At 44.8% G+C, this 19231-nt stretch overlaps 1 protein-coding gene across 1 annotated transcript in view; it reads right to left on the bottom strand.

Moving 5' to 3' along the window:
• The window catches only part of SLC16A2 (solute carrier family 16 member 2), an 87077-nt gene that overhangs the window by 10087 nt on the left and 57759 nt on the right, over positions 1–19231 (bottom strand). Inside the window, exon 2 of the mRNA XM_073361105.2 lies at positions 9882–10026. Coding sequence (XP_073217206.1) covers positions 9882–10026 — 145 coding nt within the window. The remainder of the gene's footprint in view (positions 1–9881; positions 10027–19231) is intronic.

Genomic DNA, 19231 nt, shown 5'->3' with positions numbered 1-19231 from the left:
TTGTGGGTAAAAAACTCACTTCTTCAGAATCAACATGATACTTGATACAACCCTCTGATATTTGGTGCAACTCCCATGAGGCACCGTGGCAGCATATCTGAATTGGAATATTGTAATTTCCAGACATCTGTTTTTTTAAAAAAACAAATAATTTTCCATGGAAAGAAGAAACTTTTTGCAAAAAATTTCATTGAGACAAAGATTCGGTTTTCCATAAAAAGACCCAGTTCCAGCTGAAAATTTTCAACCAGCTCCAATTTAAAAACAGGAGGCCCTGACCTCTAATGGTTAAAGAGCCTCTGGCACTTGCTTCAAGAACAGAACATGAGCATTGCTGCCCAAATTCCAGTTCTGCACTCTAAAATCCTCTGGTAATTTCAACTGGATATTGTTTTCTTCAATTCTGCCCTGAAGTTTTATTGTGAGCTATTACACAGCTGCTGTAACCCACTCCAGAGGTGGCTGCATGTTAGTAGGGAGTGAAATGATTGCCCTACAGACCATGTGTCAAGTCCTTGGGGATCCCTTAGGATGAAAGTTTATTACATTTTTAAAAACTCCAATTGCTAGTAATAAAGCAGGTGAGGAGATTCCAGCTCAGAAGAAACAGAGCAACAGGAAGTCAGAAAATATTTACAAGTATATCATTAATTCTATTACAAGTCTGTCTCCTCATCTAGTGCAGCAGACCGTGATTGCTACACTAACTTACTCAAAGACAAACCACCGTTCACGAAAGCCAAATTTCAAGCTCCTCCAAAGCCAAACCACATCAGAGAAACCTCAGAAGCAGGGTGTACTGATGAGTAATAATTTCATAGCCATTCCCTTACCCTTCACACAACTGCTTCAGGGACAAAGCTCTGACAAAACACACAAATGCCGCTGCAGTCTGGGATTGAGCCATTTAAAGTGGAATACAGACATTAGAAGGACATCTGGTTTCCCTACCACTCTCATAATCCAAAATTATCCACTGCTGGCAGTCTTAGCTGAGATAAAATGGTTTCTAGCTCTGGAGCAAGTTTCATGTTTGGAAGAAGTGGAGATGTTAAAACCACAGATCCTGTCTGCCCTGCAAAGGTGTTAAAATATCCTCTAGAATGATTTGTCGGAACAGGGGCTTGCCTCTGGATCCTTGTCCAGGACTTTTCTTTCCAACTCCTTGCTGTGAGCTGGCTGCTGTCCTCCTCAGACGGGCTGCATTTTAGAAGTGGGGTATATTTCACCAGCTTAGTATTTACAATAATTTCTCTCTCTAGTGGCTGCCCCAGACTTACAACTCCCAACTGAAAGAGCTCTCCTTTAGCCCATGTGGTAGAGGCCTGGGATTTTGGTACCAAAGACTGTGTTTCTATTCCTACAGAGAAGTGTCTGGCTCTGCAGGTAGTTCTTGGCAGGTACAGACAGTCTGTGCTTCTGGGGTCCTTTGGGATGGAAGGCACTCAAGGCAAAATGACATTACAAGGAGAATCTGCTCAATGACAACATGTGACACTTGCATTCACCCTGTATCAGAAACCTGCCTAACTGCTCAACAAGAAAACATTTTAGAAGGAAAAGCAGCAGCCACAGAAAGCAAGAGAGAAGAAGATTTCTTGACAAAAAAATTGGAAGCACTAAAGAAAATGCTCTGGAGTTACCATAGCAACAGTAAAACAACAACAACAACAAAAAACCCACCAAAAAGCCATCCTCTGAAATAAAAACTGTCAACCATGATTTAATCCCTCACTGGATTATCAATATTTATGATGAAAGGAAACAGTAACAGCACAGGGCAAAAATTCCATTTCTAAAACACACTATTGGAGAAACCATTTGACATGAAAGACTTTGCTGCAGACATCACATGATTATTTCACCATGCACATACTGGGCAGCAGAGGGAGAGGATGAGAAGGGAGAGATTGGTGACCCTGGTGGGAATAAAGTGCTCCCACGCTAACCCACCCCGGTCTGATTCAAAGGTTGATCTCTCATTCCCTGGGCTCACAGCAATGCAGTGGTATTGCATAGGCTGCTCAGCTGTGGGGAAAGAGCTGGTCACCTGGCCCAGCAGCAGAGATCCTGCTGGCTGAGATAGGAGCAATGTTGATAACCCATCCTCTGTTCAGAGGAGATCACTGAAATGTAGAGGCCTAAGGGGAAGAGAAGGGGTACAAGCTGGGTAGAAAAAGGGTGTCTCTCTCTCTCTAGGGAAATCTGTCCCTTCCAGAACACCTCCAAACCAAACAGCCCACAGAAGGGCAGAAATTAAGGAGAGAAGGGCTCTGGATGAGGCCTGATCTATGGAAGGGGAAAGCCCACTGAAATATTAAATGTTTCTGATTCTATTGTTTCCTGCCTTTGCTTAACAAAATCCAGCTAAGATTGAATAAAAAGAAGATTAAACACAGCCGATGTTTATCTCGTCTTGAGAGCCCATTAGAGCCGCAGCAGCCTCCCGCTAATTAATAGTGTAACAATGCTGGTTGAAAGACATAATTGAAAGTCTCCACTACTATTACTGCCACGATGTATGCCAGCTACTGGGATGGAACAGGGAAGAAAACCCTGACAATTAAAGCAACCTCCCAAAGCTTTTCTTTGAAATCACGGTTTATTTAACAGTTTTCATGTAGAACTCCCTAGTATGTGGCCCCAGACAGAAATAGACTCAAACTGCAAAATTAGGGACTAGGATTTCAAACACTTTAAAATTCAGGGATGTTTGGATCTGGCATTTTAGATTAGCCCAGGTAGGGGCACAAGAAAAATTTGAATCCAGATGCTGAACCACCACCCATGTTCATAGGTGTTCAGAATTGGCATGCTAGTTCAGGCCCATCCCGAATGTTGAAACTCTTATCCCAGCACTGATTTTTCATTAGAGGGAACCAGGAAATGCAGAGGCCCATGGAAATGGGGGAGGGGGGGGGAAGGGAACACGATGTTCCTTAAATGTTAATAAGTTCTGGCTTGAGGGATGAACCAAGGTTTGAGTCAATTCCTTTTTGATCCTATCCCTCTGCCTGTCCCTCTTTACCATCTGATTGTGAGGACTGTCCTCCCTCCTTCCCTCTTGTACAGCCCGAGAAACAGATCACAGAATTAAAACTCATCCCAGTAACATTTCGGCTTGCTCAGCAAGGAGGTGTGATAGCAAGTGACTGGTACATTCATTCCCTAGGGCTGCTAAGGGGAAGAGGAGTGGGTCTCTTTCCATGCAGAAAACTAAGATCTGCAAAAAGGGGAGGTTTGGGTCTGATTTATGAAATCAGCTCAATCCTGATTCTCCTCTCTGCTTTGAGTACCAAAACAAAGTGAAAACCACCCTAGTATTGCACAGTTTTATGCATTACAGAGTTTTTAAACACCTTCCTCTGAACTAACATAGGACACTGCCCACAGTCAAAGACATTGCCATAGTGATGGAAGCCCCCTGCCGCCCCCATTATTTGGGGCATTTAAAACCAGCCTGAACGAAGCACTATAGGGAACAATTCTGCATTGAAAGGCAGATGGTCTAGCAGCTCTTCACTGCTTCCAGTTTCTGTGATTCTACAGCAGACTGACCATTGGTCTGTTTCAGTGTAGTAACTGCAGTATGTGCCTATAATCTACAACATGTGTCACCTGAAACTGTACGGTGTGGCTATATTAAAAAATCCCTTGTTAGGGGAGAGTGGAAGCTGGTAGTTCCAAATTTCAGAACTGGACTTTACAATCCTGATGGAGCACATGGAAACTGCTAAACTGCACCACTCTTCCCCTGACTTCTGTTCGACATTGCCTAAGGCAGTCCAATAAAAAGGGCCCCCTCCCTGCGACACAGCTATAGAAGGCTTTAATTTTATCCTTACAAGATATCTGAAGGAATTTAAACCACCAGTGAGAAAGCAGGAAATATGCATTTCACCTTTGAAGTGCTCCTAATGGAAAGAACCTTTTTGTTTTTCTTTTAAAACCCCCCAACTAAAAGCAGCCTCCTCTGAAGAGTTGCTTTGCTTTGTATGAACATTTTATCGGCGAAGGGAAAAAAGTCTGAAACTTTTGTAGAAGTACTTGGGAGGAAAAGAGATGATGGGGTAAAATGCTGTATCTCTCTGAAGCTATCCACAACTGCACTTCAGTTCTATTTATTCCACTGCCATGAATTTATATACAGCATTCCCCATAGGATTTATCAGGCTCTTGTAATGTGTGTGTGTACACGTACGTATACATACGCACACCAGAATATAAATAAATAAAACACACACACACAATGTTTCCAGTAGACTGGTCTTTTGGTGTTTTCCATATCAAGAGGCAGCAGCTCATCCTTTTAGAGCAGGCAGATCCAAGTTCTAGCCTTAGTGTCACAAGGTAGTTTTGGGTAGCAAAGGTGCTTATGCTCCCAGAGAGAATTTCTGGGTAGGTCTACACTGGCGGAGTTGCATTGCTGCTCAGAGAGCGCTGAAGGGAAACCGCTGTTGTGTGTTCACACTGTCAGCTGCCTGCGCAATAGTGTGTTCACATTTGCAGCACTTGCATTCAGAGCGGTGCACTCTGGGCAGCTATCCCACAGAGCATCTCTTCTGCCGCTAAGAGTTGTGGGAAGGCAGAGGGGGTCGCAGGACATCCTGGGTCCTGTCCCAATGCCCCGTGGTGCATTGCTTCGCATCCCAGTAATCCCCTTCCATCCGCATTTGGCGCCATCTTTCAATGGTTTGTGTACTGCGTGCTTGTCCTCTTTGGTCTGCAGGAATAGATCCTGCACTGCTGACCAATATGCTGCATGTCATGTCATGAGTGGTAGTGGAGTTATTTCTTAAACTACAAAGACAAGAGGAGTTTGACATTGATATTGCTACATGTAGTCGGTGCAACACGAGATTGCTTGTGGCATTCATGGAGGTGCTGACTACAGTGGCATGCCGCTTTTGGGCTTGGGAAACGTACTTAGTGGTGGGATCACACTGTCATGTACGTCTGGGATGACAAGTCGTGGCTGCAGAACTTTTGGATGAGGAAAACCACATTTATGGGACTGTGTGATGAGCTTGCCCCAGCCCTGCAGTGCAAGGACACGAGAATGAGAGCTGCTCTGTCACTGGAGAAGCACATGGCGATTGCACTGTGGAAGCTGGTTAGCATCGGTTGCTAACCAGTTCAGAGTGGGAAAGTGGACCATTGGACTCGTGTTGACGGAAGCATACAGGGCCATTAAATCGCATGCTGCTCCGAAAGACTGACTCTGGGAAAGGTGTGTGACATTGTGGATGGCTTTGCACAGTTGGGCTTCCCTAACTGTGGAGGGGTGATAGATGGCATGCACATTCCAATTCTGGCACCAGACCACCTAGCCACTGAGTAAATTAATCGGAAGGGGTATTTCTCAATGATTCTCCAGGAGCTTGTGGATCACTGTAGGCGTTTCACGGACATTAACGAAGGCTGGTCCAGAAAGGTGCACGACGCACTCATCTTTCGGAACACTGGCCTGTTCAGGAAGCTGGAAGCAGGAACTTCCTTCCCGGACCAGAAGATCACTGTAGGGGAAGTCAAAATGCCCATTGTGATCCTGGGAGACCCTGCCTACCCCTGAAAGCCATGGCTTATGAAGCCGTACACCGGGCACCTTGACAGCAGCAAAGAGCGGTTCAACAACAGACTGAGCAGGTGCAGAATGACTGTTGACTGTGCTTCTGGCCATTTAGAGGCCTGCTGGCGCTGCCTATATGGGAGGCTGGACTTGGCCAATGACAATATTCCTATGCTTATAGCCTATATAGCTTATATGTGCTGTACGCTCCATAATATTTGTGAAGGAAAGGGTGAAAGCTTCACGTAGGGCTGGACTGCTGAGGCTCAGTGCCTGGAGGCTGAATTTGAACAGCCAGAGACCAGGGCTATTAGAGGGTCGCAACATGGGGCCATACTGATTAGGGATGCCTTGAGGCAGCAATTTGAAGCTGAAAACCACTAACTGTTGCTATGCTCGGGAGTGAGGTGCTTGTAATGCTAGGAGGTGACTGTGATTGGTGCAGACAAGGCACTGTGAAGGTTTAAGAAAATTGCCTGTTGCTTTGCAGGGTTCTGTTTGCTTTCAGTTAATGGAATAAAGATTGTTTTCAAACCAAAACCATTATTTTATTAAAAAACAACCACCACAGGAGAGACACAAACAGAAAAAACACATCAGCACTGTGGGGGAAGAGAAGGTCCTAGGAGGAGGTGGGATCCCAGGATGGTTAAAGGTTTGTGTATGTCCAGGGATCATACGCAATCTTGTCCTCTGGAGTACAGTGAAATGGGTACTGTTCTTCAGCAAGGCTAAACTGCAGAGGGACGGGTGCTGAGTGCAGTGGGTGCTGGGAGTCCCCAGGGCTGGACTGCGACGGGGCAGGAGTGGAACGCATAGGGTACAGACTGGAGCCAGGAGGTTGATAAGTGTGTTGGCGGTGTCTGGGGGGCGCATGGGAAAGAGTTTTGCAACAGCAGCTGCAGGGGAGGGCTGATGCAGAACTGCTCGGTTTGCAGTGCTAGTAGCACCTGGAGAGTGTCCGTTTGGCAATCCATAATGTTTAAGAGCCGCTCTGTGGCTTCGTTCTGGCGCGCCGTGTTCTCCTTTCGGTCCCTCTTCTCGCTGTCCCGCCACTCCTTCAATTCTTGTTTTTAAGCTGCAGAGTCATCATGTTTTTCGTGGCCGCTTTCTAACTCTGTGCAGCCATTCAGCCGGCGATAACAAAGAGGGAGCTGGGCTCCCTAGGTCATATCTCTGAAGCCAAAATGCAACATTTTACAGAAGCAGTATTGTTTGCAACACAGACCACTGATTCAGTGATTTAAAACACAGCCGCTATTCACATACCTGTCAAAGGGGAAACCAGTATTCTAGGACCGTACTGTACACTGGGCACATGGCTCTTGGGGAGAGCCAGCACTTTACGGGGGGGGCCTTATAATCATTCCTGTTCCCACATTTTCCACAGGCTGTGTTCGTTATGGAAGATCTCTCGTTGTGGAGGGTGAGCAGGGAATCAAGGGAAGGTCTTCTCCAAGACTGCGACTTCCGACCTGGCCCTTATGTGGCTCGCCTGCATGCAACAATGGTCCCCCCCAGTGACGGCAAAGTAGTGTGGGAAAGATACCCTTGATGGGGTAAGAAACAAGGCAGCTCTGCCAAAGAACGTGCAGCAGCGGATTGCCCAGTATTTCCATGAGAGTTTCGTGGAGATCTCCAAGGCAGATTGCCATGAAGTGAGGGAGTCAATCAACACCCTGTTCTGCCGCTGAGACTAGGCATGTGGTGGTACACGCATCATACAGACACAAGCCTGCTTTCTGCAACCCTCCTGCCCCCAACAATTCCCAAAATCAAAGCTTCAGCAATTCCTAAAATCAAAGCCACTTACCAGGGGCCTCCTCTTTTGTTTGCGCTTTGCCAAGCTCCAACCGCTGTGACGGGCTAGCCTCCTCCAGGGTAGGGAAGAGCTCCTGGCTGCATGCCTCTCTGACCTCCAAGTCGTTATCTGCCTCTGGGTCCCCCTCCACATCCTCGTCCAAGATTTCCTCCTCCTGGGTTGGTCCACTCTTGACTGGCATGTGAGCCACTGAAGTATCCACAGGGGCCTTCACAGTGGAGATGGGGTTGCCACCGAGTATTGTGTCCAGCTCTTGGTAGAGCTGGCAGCTTGTGGGCGCAGCACCGGACGGGTGGTTTGCCTCCCGTGCCTTGTGGTGGGTGTTCCGCAGCTCCTTCACTTTGACGCTGCACTGCAGTGTGTCCCGGTCATGGCCCCTTTCTGTCATGCATCATGAAATCTGTCCGTAGGTGGTATCATTCCTACGGCTGGAGTGCAGCTGGGACTGGACAGCCTCCTCTCCCCAAATGCCGATGAGGTCCAGCAGCTCAGCACTGCTCCAAGCGGGGGATCGCCTGGTGCGTGGAGCAGGCCTGGCCACCTGGAAAGATGCGCTGAGACCACTGCACCCATCACCGAGCAAACAGGAAGGGGACTTTCAAAATTCCCAAAGAATTTAAGGGGTGGGGCTCATGATTGGTCACCTGGGGGCAGAGCAGTAGAGTTCAAACCGATGACCAGAGAGGCAAGAACAGGCATTGTGGGACCCTTCCCAGAGGCCAGTTGCAGCGCTATAATTGACGAAGGGGTCTATACTGGCTCCGCGGTGCTGTAGCCCCAGCGCAGAAAGCTGTGTGCCTCTTGTCGAGGTGTTGGTTTTTTTTATAGCACTGAAACCGTGCAGTTTCTGCACACTAAGTGGCTTGGCAGTGTGTACACCTCCAGAGTTACACCGCAGAAAGCTGCTTTACTGCACAGAAACTTGCCAGTGTAGACAAGGCCTCTATTATTCAGTGATTAACAGGCTCTATGACACACTATGAAGCAGTTCCGATTCCACACAGTAAAACGTACATGCACATAACAGGAGCATGCTAGTAGAAAACCAAGTTATGGGCAGGATTTGGGGAATATCAACAAATGGGTAAAATTCAGGCCCAAATTCCTCCATGCACTGATCTAGGACCAAACAGCCACTGAACTTTTGGCAACATGTGCTGCCTGGACTCCACTGTCTGGTGCTGTTTAGGAAGCCAGCAGTGTATGCCTCCACTTGTACATTCAATGCCGGAACTGCACATGGCCCCCTGATGTACTTAGATTGCGTGACATAATTTCCCATTGAGATCTCTCTCCTCTTATTAAAATGTCTGTTTCAAGGGTCTCCTTGGGGAGACCACTGGGGTCCTTTCCCATGCCAAAACAGAAAGGAGATTGAAGAGTTGGGCACAAAAGCAGCTGCTCTGAGCCTCAACTATCTTCATTGCCCCCTCCTGTCAAGGGTTCCCTCTAAGGGAGTGGTGAAGTGGAATGCTGCAGACAAGTCACCTCCTTTCACATCAGTATGGTTTTAAACAGTTACAGGGAGTGTTTTAATTAAAACTGAAAACAAACCCATGCGAAAATTGTTAATATATAATCAATCACCCTCTCACACACAAACAAACTGAAAATCTGTGATGCTGAAGCAGTATAATGTACCATCAAAGCTTGTTAACATTTTTATGTTAATGAAATCAAGCCCTAACAGAAATCCACAGAAGTTTACAAGCACTGAAAAAATGAATAATACTGTGTTTTTTTAAAGCAGCATGTTGCAGACACAAAGACATTCCAATGGACTAATATGTTCTGCTTCAGAACACATTTACATTCCTGATTTTCCTTCTACTGCATATAGCCAAAACCCCAGGCAAATTCAGTTTGTGAGTCCATTGTGACTGGTGATAAAAAGACAGGCTTCAGTCTCTGGACATCTCCATTTTTTTATGCTCCAGTGGAAGCCAGTCACTTTCAGCCATACTTGGGGTCAGGTTTGATTTTAAACATTAATTCACTTTTAGTATCCAAGGTCAATTTTTTTAAAATACGATTTTGAATCTGACAGTGCCCCCCTTTAAACTGATTGTGACAGTACCTCAGGTTCTAGCACCATGCGTGGAGGTGCAAAGCTGTTCTGCTGACATTCTGCAAGTCAGACCAGAAGGTCTCACATTCCAATTCAGGAGCATAAAAGGCTGAGAACCTGTGATAGAGGAGAGACGTAGGAGCAGACCTGCAGGGAGAAATCCTGGGCACAGCCAAGTTCCAAAGACATTCAGGCTAAGGTTTGTGTCTCATTAAGACAAAGAAAGAAAAACTTCAGGAAGGGGGATTAAATTTGGACAGTAACTCCCTGTGTGCAGGCAGGCTGTGGCAAGCACAGGGAGAGCACCCTCTTCCACTACACCTGATCCTTGCCAAAAGGCAGCAATAAACTAGCACCGGATTTGTCAACAACAAAAGCTTGCCAGAAAGTTACATGCCACCTAAAGCAAGTTTCAGCCTTACTTCGTAAAAGAGCTGGAAAGGAGTCCAATAAAAGCAATGGCTGCCCCCGAGGCTGCTGTCGTCCTGCAGCCAATCCGGTCGGTGAAGATACTCACAATAGGCGAGCAGAAGAAAATCATCCCCATGGCCAGAGCTCCAACCAGCGCTAGGAAGAGAAACAAAGGGAGGTGAAGATCAGCAACTGCTTTGGAAATAATATGCCAATGAAAGAGAGACCAATGCAGATGGCAGTGGAGGGGGATTTTGTTGATAGTCTCAGTAGAGTGGCCTATCTCCATTGCACAGCCAGCCAATCCTTGCACTACTCTTTCAAGAGACATGGTCTCTTTTGGCCATAGCTGAGGCATGCTAGCCTGGCATGTACAGAGCTTTGCACTGTCATTGACCTCATTGTACCTGTTGTGTGGATAGAACAAGTAGGTGTTTGTGAGAGGGAGGTGTGCCTAGGTTTACGCTGTATCCACCTCTGCTGGGTTTATGTATTCTAGTAAGGCAACCCAGATTCCTCTCCATTTATCTAGCCTGTCTTATAGTCACTATACTGATGTCTCCACTGCTATGATTTCTGTCCGTAAAATATTCTGGACTGGTAAGAAAAACCATGTAGACCCAGGAGAGAACATCAGATCTTCCTAGTCTCTGACACTTACAGGCTTGGTATCCTGAGGTACTAAGCACCCTCAACTCCTAGGAACCTTCTTGAAGGCAGAGGGCTTTCAGCCCTATATTTTAGCTACAGTTACTATCCATCAATACTCATTTTCCTAAAGGGCCAGAGATTTCTAAACTTCCCTCCTGGACATAAGGGTTTTCTGAAGTCACTGCAGATGGCTTTTAATTGCAATGTTCTTTCCTACTCCAGCAACAATATGTACCCTACATAGAACAACTGAGAGATATTAATTACAGCAAACATCAATTTTCTAAACAACATAAGCTAGTAAATAATTAATGATACTCAAATGACACATCAACCAGATACAAAAAAACAGAAAAATGGCAAAACTTAAGAGAAAAAGGTCTGAGCCCCACCAAGAGATGTTGGCTTGGTCCAAGAGTAATAAACAGACCACACATACATATGGTCTGGGGCTGTGCTCACTGACAAATCTTTTGCCAGTGTTTTCTTCCAAGGAATGCACCTTGTTTTAGACAAGGCGATGTACAGTACCTGCACAAAGCCATATAAGATGTGTGAACAAGACTATTATCACAAAACAAATCCAACACCCCTGATTTCATTGGAAAGACTTTAGTCAGGGGTATGATCCAAAGCCCACTGGCATCAATGGGCATTTTTCCAGTGACTTCAGTACACTTTGGACCAGGACCATGATGACCTAGGATTTAACACTGCCTCACATGCCCTGTTGGAAGGCCTTTTATTTTCCATCTTTCTTTACACAAATCTGGAGGAAATTACAATTTTTTTTAAAAATAGGTTTTGCTGCTGAAAAAGATTTTGGGCCTGTCAGGTTTGATGTCTTTAAAGGTCTCTTTAAACCCATCCTTTCTTTAAAAGAGGAGATATAGAAAGGCTACCTATTAAAAAAAACCTCCATCCATAAATGGTGAGGAGAACCAAACAAGAAATGCACTGCAGAATACATTAACCCTTGTATGAGGAGGTCTCCTGTCTGGAGCACAGAGTTCTTTCTGAGGATAGAAGGAAGAGAATATAGAAACTGCCACTCTGGCACAGATCAGTGGCCACTGGAAAATGCAGGATGATGTAGCGGGAGATGCAAGTCCCCTCCATAATGCACATAACTGTATAATATTTGCACTCCTTGGTCGGGAGAGGGGAGTTTCTTTTGGACCTCAGCTGATGACTAGCTTATGCATAAGGATTGAAAACCATTGGTATTTTATTCTAGGTAGTGTAAACGCAGATGGCTGCTCTTATTTATAGAATTACCTATCAAAAGAAGTATTATGGGATACAAAATTAGTCAGAAATCAGGTTGATATTATATGCCTTATTCCATAAAACAACAACAAGGCTGTGAAATAAAGCACTCAAAAGAGCAAATTAGTTTTAATTTAGGACACCTTATGGCTGTGAATTATGATAGTCTTTATTTACATAATCACATGCCACTCTTTCTGCAGCACCTCTGCCTCCTTCAATGTTCAGGTCAGATGGTGTGCAATGAGCTAAACAGCTGTTCAAAACAGACATAAGAAATTACATTTTAAATTGCTGACCGTGTGGTCTCCTTTCCAGTAGTCTCTGCACCGACCCCTGCCTCATTCATTGGCCAACCTGTATAATGAATGAGGCAGGGGTCCTGCCAAAAAAGAGAGACAATACAATGTGCAATTATGTAATTAGAGACAACAGGCCAGATCTTCAGCTGGTATAAATTGGTGTAGCTCAATTTCCTTCAATGTACTGACACCAGTTGACACCAGCTAAGGAGATCTAGTAGCTGCACAAAGGGGCAAACTTAAGGTTGTGCGCACAACACTGCCATTTTCGGACTTCTGAGTGCTTAACTTTGTATTGTTAATATTTTTAAATGGAATTTCTTAAGTGTTTTTAAGAGAAAATAAAGAATTTCCACAATGCTGAACTGTAGTATTTGATCAACAGCCGTAGAATGATCTTTCCTGAGTACCACAGAAACTCAGTAAGTGCACAGTTTTGAGTACCTTCCATATATCCATATCTGAATGTAGGGTAGTGTCCATAATCATGATAGCATGCAGCAATATAGGTCTTAAAACTACTGAAAGATCTCTCTTATAAATCACCGTGGTTTGCACTGGTGGAAATAAGCTTCTTTATGGCAGCTTCCAGAGTCATGTACTTCTGGGCACCAGACTCCACAGTGCAACTTTTAAGACTGTGACACTAAACAAGAAACTTCCCCTACACAAGTGGTCCCAGTTACACTCCAAGCCAAACTTCAGCAAGTATTCAGCAGGTAAGGATTTGCTTGCACCTGCAGTGAGGGCTCTGCAAATCTTTTCATCCCGGCATACAACTGAACCCAAAGAAGTACAATACAACTGGTCCTTCTATAGCTGAGAGAGCTTCCGAAAATAACCAGGTCCCTACAAAAAGAAAGTTAAAGATAGCGCCGCCCCTCCCAGTCCCCCCTCCCCCCAACAATCCTCTTCCTCTTTCCTAAAAAGCTCGACACAAAGAGGCACTCTCGGGACCTGAGAACAGCTGGCCTTTTCAAATGATAAGTTTTTAACAACCATTTTATTCAAAATAGTGTTCTGACAATAAATTGAGATAGAGGAAAAATCCTTTAAGGGAAGAATAACTGAGGCACAGCAGGAGTTCTCTAGGACTCACTTCAGCCTGAAAATACTCCCATCTGGCACTGGAACAAAACAAAATTAAAGAGAGAGAGAGAGAGAGAGAGAGAGAGAGAGAGAGAGAGAGAGAGAGAAGGAGAGATCTCCCTCTATAGCCAATACTCTTGGCTATAAACAAGGTGCACAGTGTAACGAATGTACTTCTAATAGGATTAGACGGCATCATTCCAAAGAGCTATCCAAAACAACCACGAAAAGGGTGGGAGGGCCAGAGGGGAAGAGCCAGAATGAAAAAGACTCATTAAATTGGAGAATATATTTCAGGAAATGTTCCCTCTATTTAAGCCAAGCCAGTAAAACATTTGACAGCCCCATCATGTTTGAAGTTTGCTGAGAGATGTGGTTATTATGGGAAATTAATCTGAGAAACATGGAAATGCAAGCAGAAAACCAGGTATTACATTTAAATAGGCCAGATTCTGATCTCAATTACTCCAGATTTATACATGCGTAACTGGTATAAAAATCCTGCTCAAAATTCAGACTCACGTGGCCAGCTCAAAACAAACCTCAACCAGGAGAATCAGCAGCTTCAGCTTTGAACTTCTAAAAATTGTAACTTGTGAAGGGAGGCATTGTTTAACTAAAATTTATACTAGATTTGTAACAAAAAATTCCCCTACTCTATTACTCCACCTTAGAGAAACTGCTTACCATATGCAGTGGAAAAAAATAGTGTTCTGACATAACAGTGAGATAAAATAGGTAATAATAATAATTAACACGTCCAGGGTGCTTTTTGTTTTCGAAGTGCTTTACAAATATTAACTAGGTAATGCTTACGACGTCCCTGTGAAGCAGGGAAGTGTTGTTGCTATCTCAGTTCCACAGACATGGAATGTGAGGGAGAGACTGGTTAAGTGCCTTGTCCAAGATCATAAAGACACCGCTGGGAGTAGAACACGAGAAGTTGCTGGCTCCCAATCCTGAGGCCTATTTAATGCTGGTTTGTGTTTAACACCAAATGAGGATAGGGACAAGTGGATGAATAGTTAACTCTTGTATTTTACAAAAAGAAAAGGAGTACCTGTGGCACCTTAGAGACTAACAAATTTATTTGAGCATAAGCTTTTGTGAGCTACAGCTCACTTAGCTTATGCTCAAATAAATTTGTTAGTCTCTAAGGTGCCACAAGTACTCCTTTTCTTTTTGCGAATACAGACTAACATGGCTGCTACTCTGAAACCAGTCTTATACTTTAGAGTCACAGGACTGGTATGCACAGGAGCGGAGAAGTAGAGCTGAGCCCTTCATTGTGATAGGCAACAACTGAATTGAAGATGGCTATTGGGTCCAACAACTGAGGCGGTTTTGCCTTATTAATTTCAGCAAGAGGTCAGAGGATAGTCACAGTAAAAGGTCAAAGATGATGAAAAAAATTAGTTAAAAAAAAAGTGTCCAGCACATTGTTTAGTAACACAACTGTTAGAATGTCACTAAACCAGCTCTTGTGCTGTGTTTATATCTGTCCATTATCATTACTGTACGAGCTAAAGCAGAACTGACTGTTGTAAATCTATCTTAAACTCTCCACAATGGAATTAAGCTTCTCACGGAGTCTTAGCTGTTCTGGTCCTCTGGGTCATCACAGCCTAGAAATGCTGATTTCTGTGGGACCCATGTAGCACCATTAACAGGAAATTCATCCTGCACTTCAGTGGGCACTAGACTGGGATCTATTAGTCCGCTGCATGGGCCAGGATTTCACTTGGCAGCTCTCAAGAATCTTAGTGAATTTAGAACTTGATCCAGACCCCCGCCCCCCCCCCCCCCAAGTCAATAGGAGTCTTGCTTTTGACTTCAGTGGGTTTTGGATTAGGCCTCTAGTTCCTACTCCACCCCCAAAATCCATCAGGTAATATATGTAAAATAAACACAATCCTCAGGACCCTAATGGAATCTTATCAACATAGCATGTTCCAGTGGAGCACAAAGTATGTTGTACAAAAATTGGACAAAACCCAATTTAAAGCTAGATTGGAATTTATTTAAGTATTGTGCAAAATCTGGACAGGAATTGGGTTAAGACTGGATCAGTCTCAAGGCCTTTCAGGCTCAAACATTTACTGGAATAAATGGTAAATGGTTTATTTTGGAGTCAGCCTTTGGAGAGAAGAAAGGCCTGACTGGTGGGCATTCAGAATCTTCCAAGTCCAACAGAGACCCTGTGCGATTCTGAAAACAAGACTAATATTACCAAAGTGTGCTCATGAAGGCAGTGGAGAGAACAATGCTCTACTGACAGGCAGAACCTTGTAAGCTGTCGTGTCCTTGCAAAGCCCCCTGTGTGACACGGGACACGCTTTATGAGAATACAAAGGTAATTTCAATATATTAAGACGTTTTCATTTGTGTCCCTTGGCCTTTCAGATGCAATGGAATAGATACAAACGGAGTGTTCGTTGCACGTGGATGCAAGTTCATTAAACAAAGTATCCTGATGGTTTCTAGTCTGATCCCCAACACTGATTGAGAACGAGGCCTAGCATGTGTTTTCCTGATGAAGATTTTCGGTCAAAATCTGCCTCTTCCCCAGACAAAAAGATGCCTTTGCAACCAATACAAAAATTCTCACACAAAAAAATTAAGCCAATCAAATGATCTTTTGGGGACCAACTCACATTTTTAACATGTGGGCTTGGCAACACTGCAGCTGGTAGAGTCAGCAACCAACATATTGTCACGTTCTAATTGCTGGCTATGTGTTGATGCCTCTGGTATCAAATTACATGCAAAGCAAATTGCGGCTGTACGTTCTTACTCAACAGCCACAATAGTTTCCACTGGAGGATAATAAACCAGCAGCCATGTGGGGGGTGACTTTCATTAAAAAAGAGTACCGAAGTCTGAATTCTTTGAAAAGTTACCTTGCTAAAGATGCCTGCTGCTTTGTCCAGGTTAATGATTGGCAAAAATCACCTACAGGGGGAAAGCGAACAGCAGCAAGAGAATGTGGATAGCTGGTTGGGGCTGCCCATGAGGGCAAATCACAGCACAAAACTTTCTCCACAGCAGGTGGGATGGTCTTAGATTGATGCTCAGGGTGTTTGGTGGGTGAATCACAGCGCGCCCAGATGAGATCTCTCCCGAATATGGAGCTGGAGAAGGAACATGTGGGGATATCCTCCAACAATCCGGAAAGAGGGCAGCATAATACAGAACACTGCAATGGAAACAGTCCCACCAGTGGCCCTCTTGCATGTCAAACCACAGAATGGCAATGCAGCAGCCAACAGGGCATCAACAGCTTCCAAAAAGCTCCTCCCCACGTCGACGCTAATAGGAATGAAGTGGGAAATGGACCCAGTGCAGGGTGCAAACAACAGAGCATCATCATCAGAGCCCAGGGGAACGCAGAAAATCTGCAGTGAGCAATTGAATGGGGTGCACGGCAGCAGGCAAGGTACAGGACAAGCAGTGCACATGAAAGCTTCCCCCCCACCCCACATGCCAACATGACTCAATCCTGACCTGAGGTAAACACCCCTCAACGTGAGAGGTGAACTCAGTCTCCAGGGTCCAACCATTCCTGGGACTGATGATCAAGAAGGTGGTTTCCAACAGGATCTGAATGTTTGTGTTTGAAACGTTTGCTAACAGGAATCACAAAATCCATTCTTCTCCAGGAGACAGGGAGCTAACGGTCAAGAGAAATCTGCTACAGCAAAAGGCAAAGCTTGCTCCGCAGGTTAAATCTGCAGGGGATTTCTAAATCACATGATAGGGAGGGCACGTAGTTTCTTCTCCATTTCTTTCTAACTATCTATTCCAAAAGGGAAAACCACTTTTTAAAAAGGTGCACATCCCCCCATTTTCTGACTTAATTGAATCAGGCTTTCAATAATGTAACAGCTCTTGCTTCCAGGAATGGAACTGCAACAGGCACAGGCAAGACTAGTAAGTTGCACAATAGAAAATTAGTCTTAAATGATTTTTCCAGGACAGGAAACAAAGGAAAAATATTGTAGTCATTTACAGACAAGGATCCAAATTCCCTCTGGTATTGAGCTCATTGTTCGCAAAGCTTTCAGAAAAACATCATTAATACTAACCATGGGGTACACTAAATCTAGTCTTTTTATTCATTATAAATGAATCTCCAGAGAAACAAAGGGAAGAGACCTCCTTTTCTGACCATAGCATGGAAGACTGCTCAAGAATTGGTAGGTGACTTCAGCTTGAAAGCTTGTCCTAAGCTTGAAAAGCTTGTCCCAAGCTTGAAAGCTTGTCCTAAAATTTCCCACTTTTACCTCCATCAGTGCAGAACCACCATGGGTAGACAGGGTGGGAAGGCTAGCGTTCAGAAGATGCTGGCAGCTGTCAATGTTTTAGGTGCTGTGTCATGTAGACCTGCTCTCTGCAGAGTAAGAGGAGGACACGGTGCTGAAGGCCAACAATCACTTGGAATTATGCCTACACTGGTGCTCTCATCATTGCTGCTCCTGATGTAATCAAACTGGTGACAGCAACAGCAACAAATATCAGGGAAAAGAAACTCTTGTAGACTCAGGTTTCAATATATGAGTTTATCTGTACTTTAATTTATAAAGGAAAGCTGGCAGTTCAAGGCACTGGTAATGAGATCTGACAGACCTTTTCACCTGTAGCCAGCCCCAAGAAGTCATAACCCAAAGTAGCAGCACTCTGCTGGCTGCTTGGTGGCCTCTATGAAATGAAATAGAGCCGCGGTTCTCAACCTATTTACCATTGTGGGCCACATATGCAGCACTGTGTGTGTTATGCGGGCTGCATCCACATGATATACATACTACTTGAATTGCCCTGAGGATGTCACATGTGCTGCAGCTGTGTGCTGATTGGGCCGCAAGCAGCCTGTGGGTTGTGAACCACTGAACTGGAGGAACTCAGTCCAGTTTCTAGCAGACATGGTCAAACCCAACCCCACCCTTTGGCACTAACTGGCCATATGGGTTGGCAGTCTCATTAGGTGGGTGAAGGACCAAATGGGCAATGAAGAGTGAACTCTCAGTCCTAGAGGCCTCCCTCCTGCCCCTGCTGCCTATGCAGTACATGGTATGTGGCTTCCATCTCTAGAGCTGTCAATCTGGTTCTAGCACTAGAAATCACTAAAACCATTCACCAGGGCTCCAAACACAGCCCTAATCAGAAGCTGCAGTTTGAAACAGCAGCACCGTGTCTTGACGAGAGTGGGCTTTTCCTTTCAGGACATTCTCAATGCAGAGATGGACCTGACGTACAAAGCCTGGGTCCGAAAGGATCCTGAAAGCTTAGACTGATCTCTTTGCACCTCATGGTAACAAGGCCCAGCATGTATGAGATAACAAGACAAAGACTATCATAATGCCACTATGTAACTCCCTGTTACACCCACACCTTGAATATTGCATGCAGTTCTGATTGCCCCACCTTAACAGTGATATATTAAACTGGAAAAAATACCAAGAAGGGCAACAAAAATGATTAAGGGCATGGAATAGCTTCGGTACGAGGCGAGATTAAAAAGACTGGGAACGTTCATCTAAGAAAAGAGACAACTATAGGGGGATGTGATAGAGGTCTATAAAATCCTGAATCCTGTCGAGAAAGTGAATACGGAAGTATTATTCAGCCCTTCACATAACACATGAACCCGGGGGTCACTCACTGAAATTAATAGCCAGCAGGGTTAAAACAAATATAAGGAAGTACTTCATCACACAATGGACAGTCAACCTGCGGAACTCATTGCCAGAGAATGTTGTGAAGACCAGAAACATAACTGGGTTTGAAAAGAATCAGATAAGTTCATGGTGGATAGGTCCATCAATGGCTATTAGCCAAGATGGTCAGAGATGCAACCCTATGCTCTGAGTGTCCCTCAATCTCCAACTGCCAGAAGCTGGGACTGGACGGCAGGGAACCAATCATTTGATAACTGCCTGTTCTGCTCATTCCCTCTGAAGCATCTGGCACTAGCCACTGTCGAAAGACAGGATACTGGGCTAGATGGACCACTGACCCAGTATTGCTGTTCTTGTGTGTTTTCTATTTGGACC

This window comes from Lepidochelys kempii, chromosome 9 (assembly GCF_965140285.1).
Source record: "Lepidochelys kempii isolate rLepKem1 chromosome 9, rLepKem1.hap1, whole genome shotgun sequence".
Taxonomy (NCBI): Eukaryota; Metazoa; Chordata; order Testudines; family Cheloniidae; genus Lepidochelys; species Lepidochelys kempii.
This window is presented reverse-complemented; position numbering and strand designations above follow the sequence as displayed.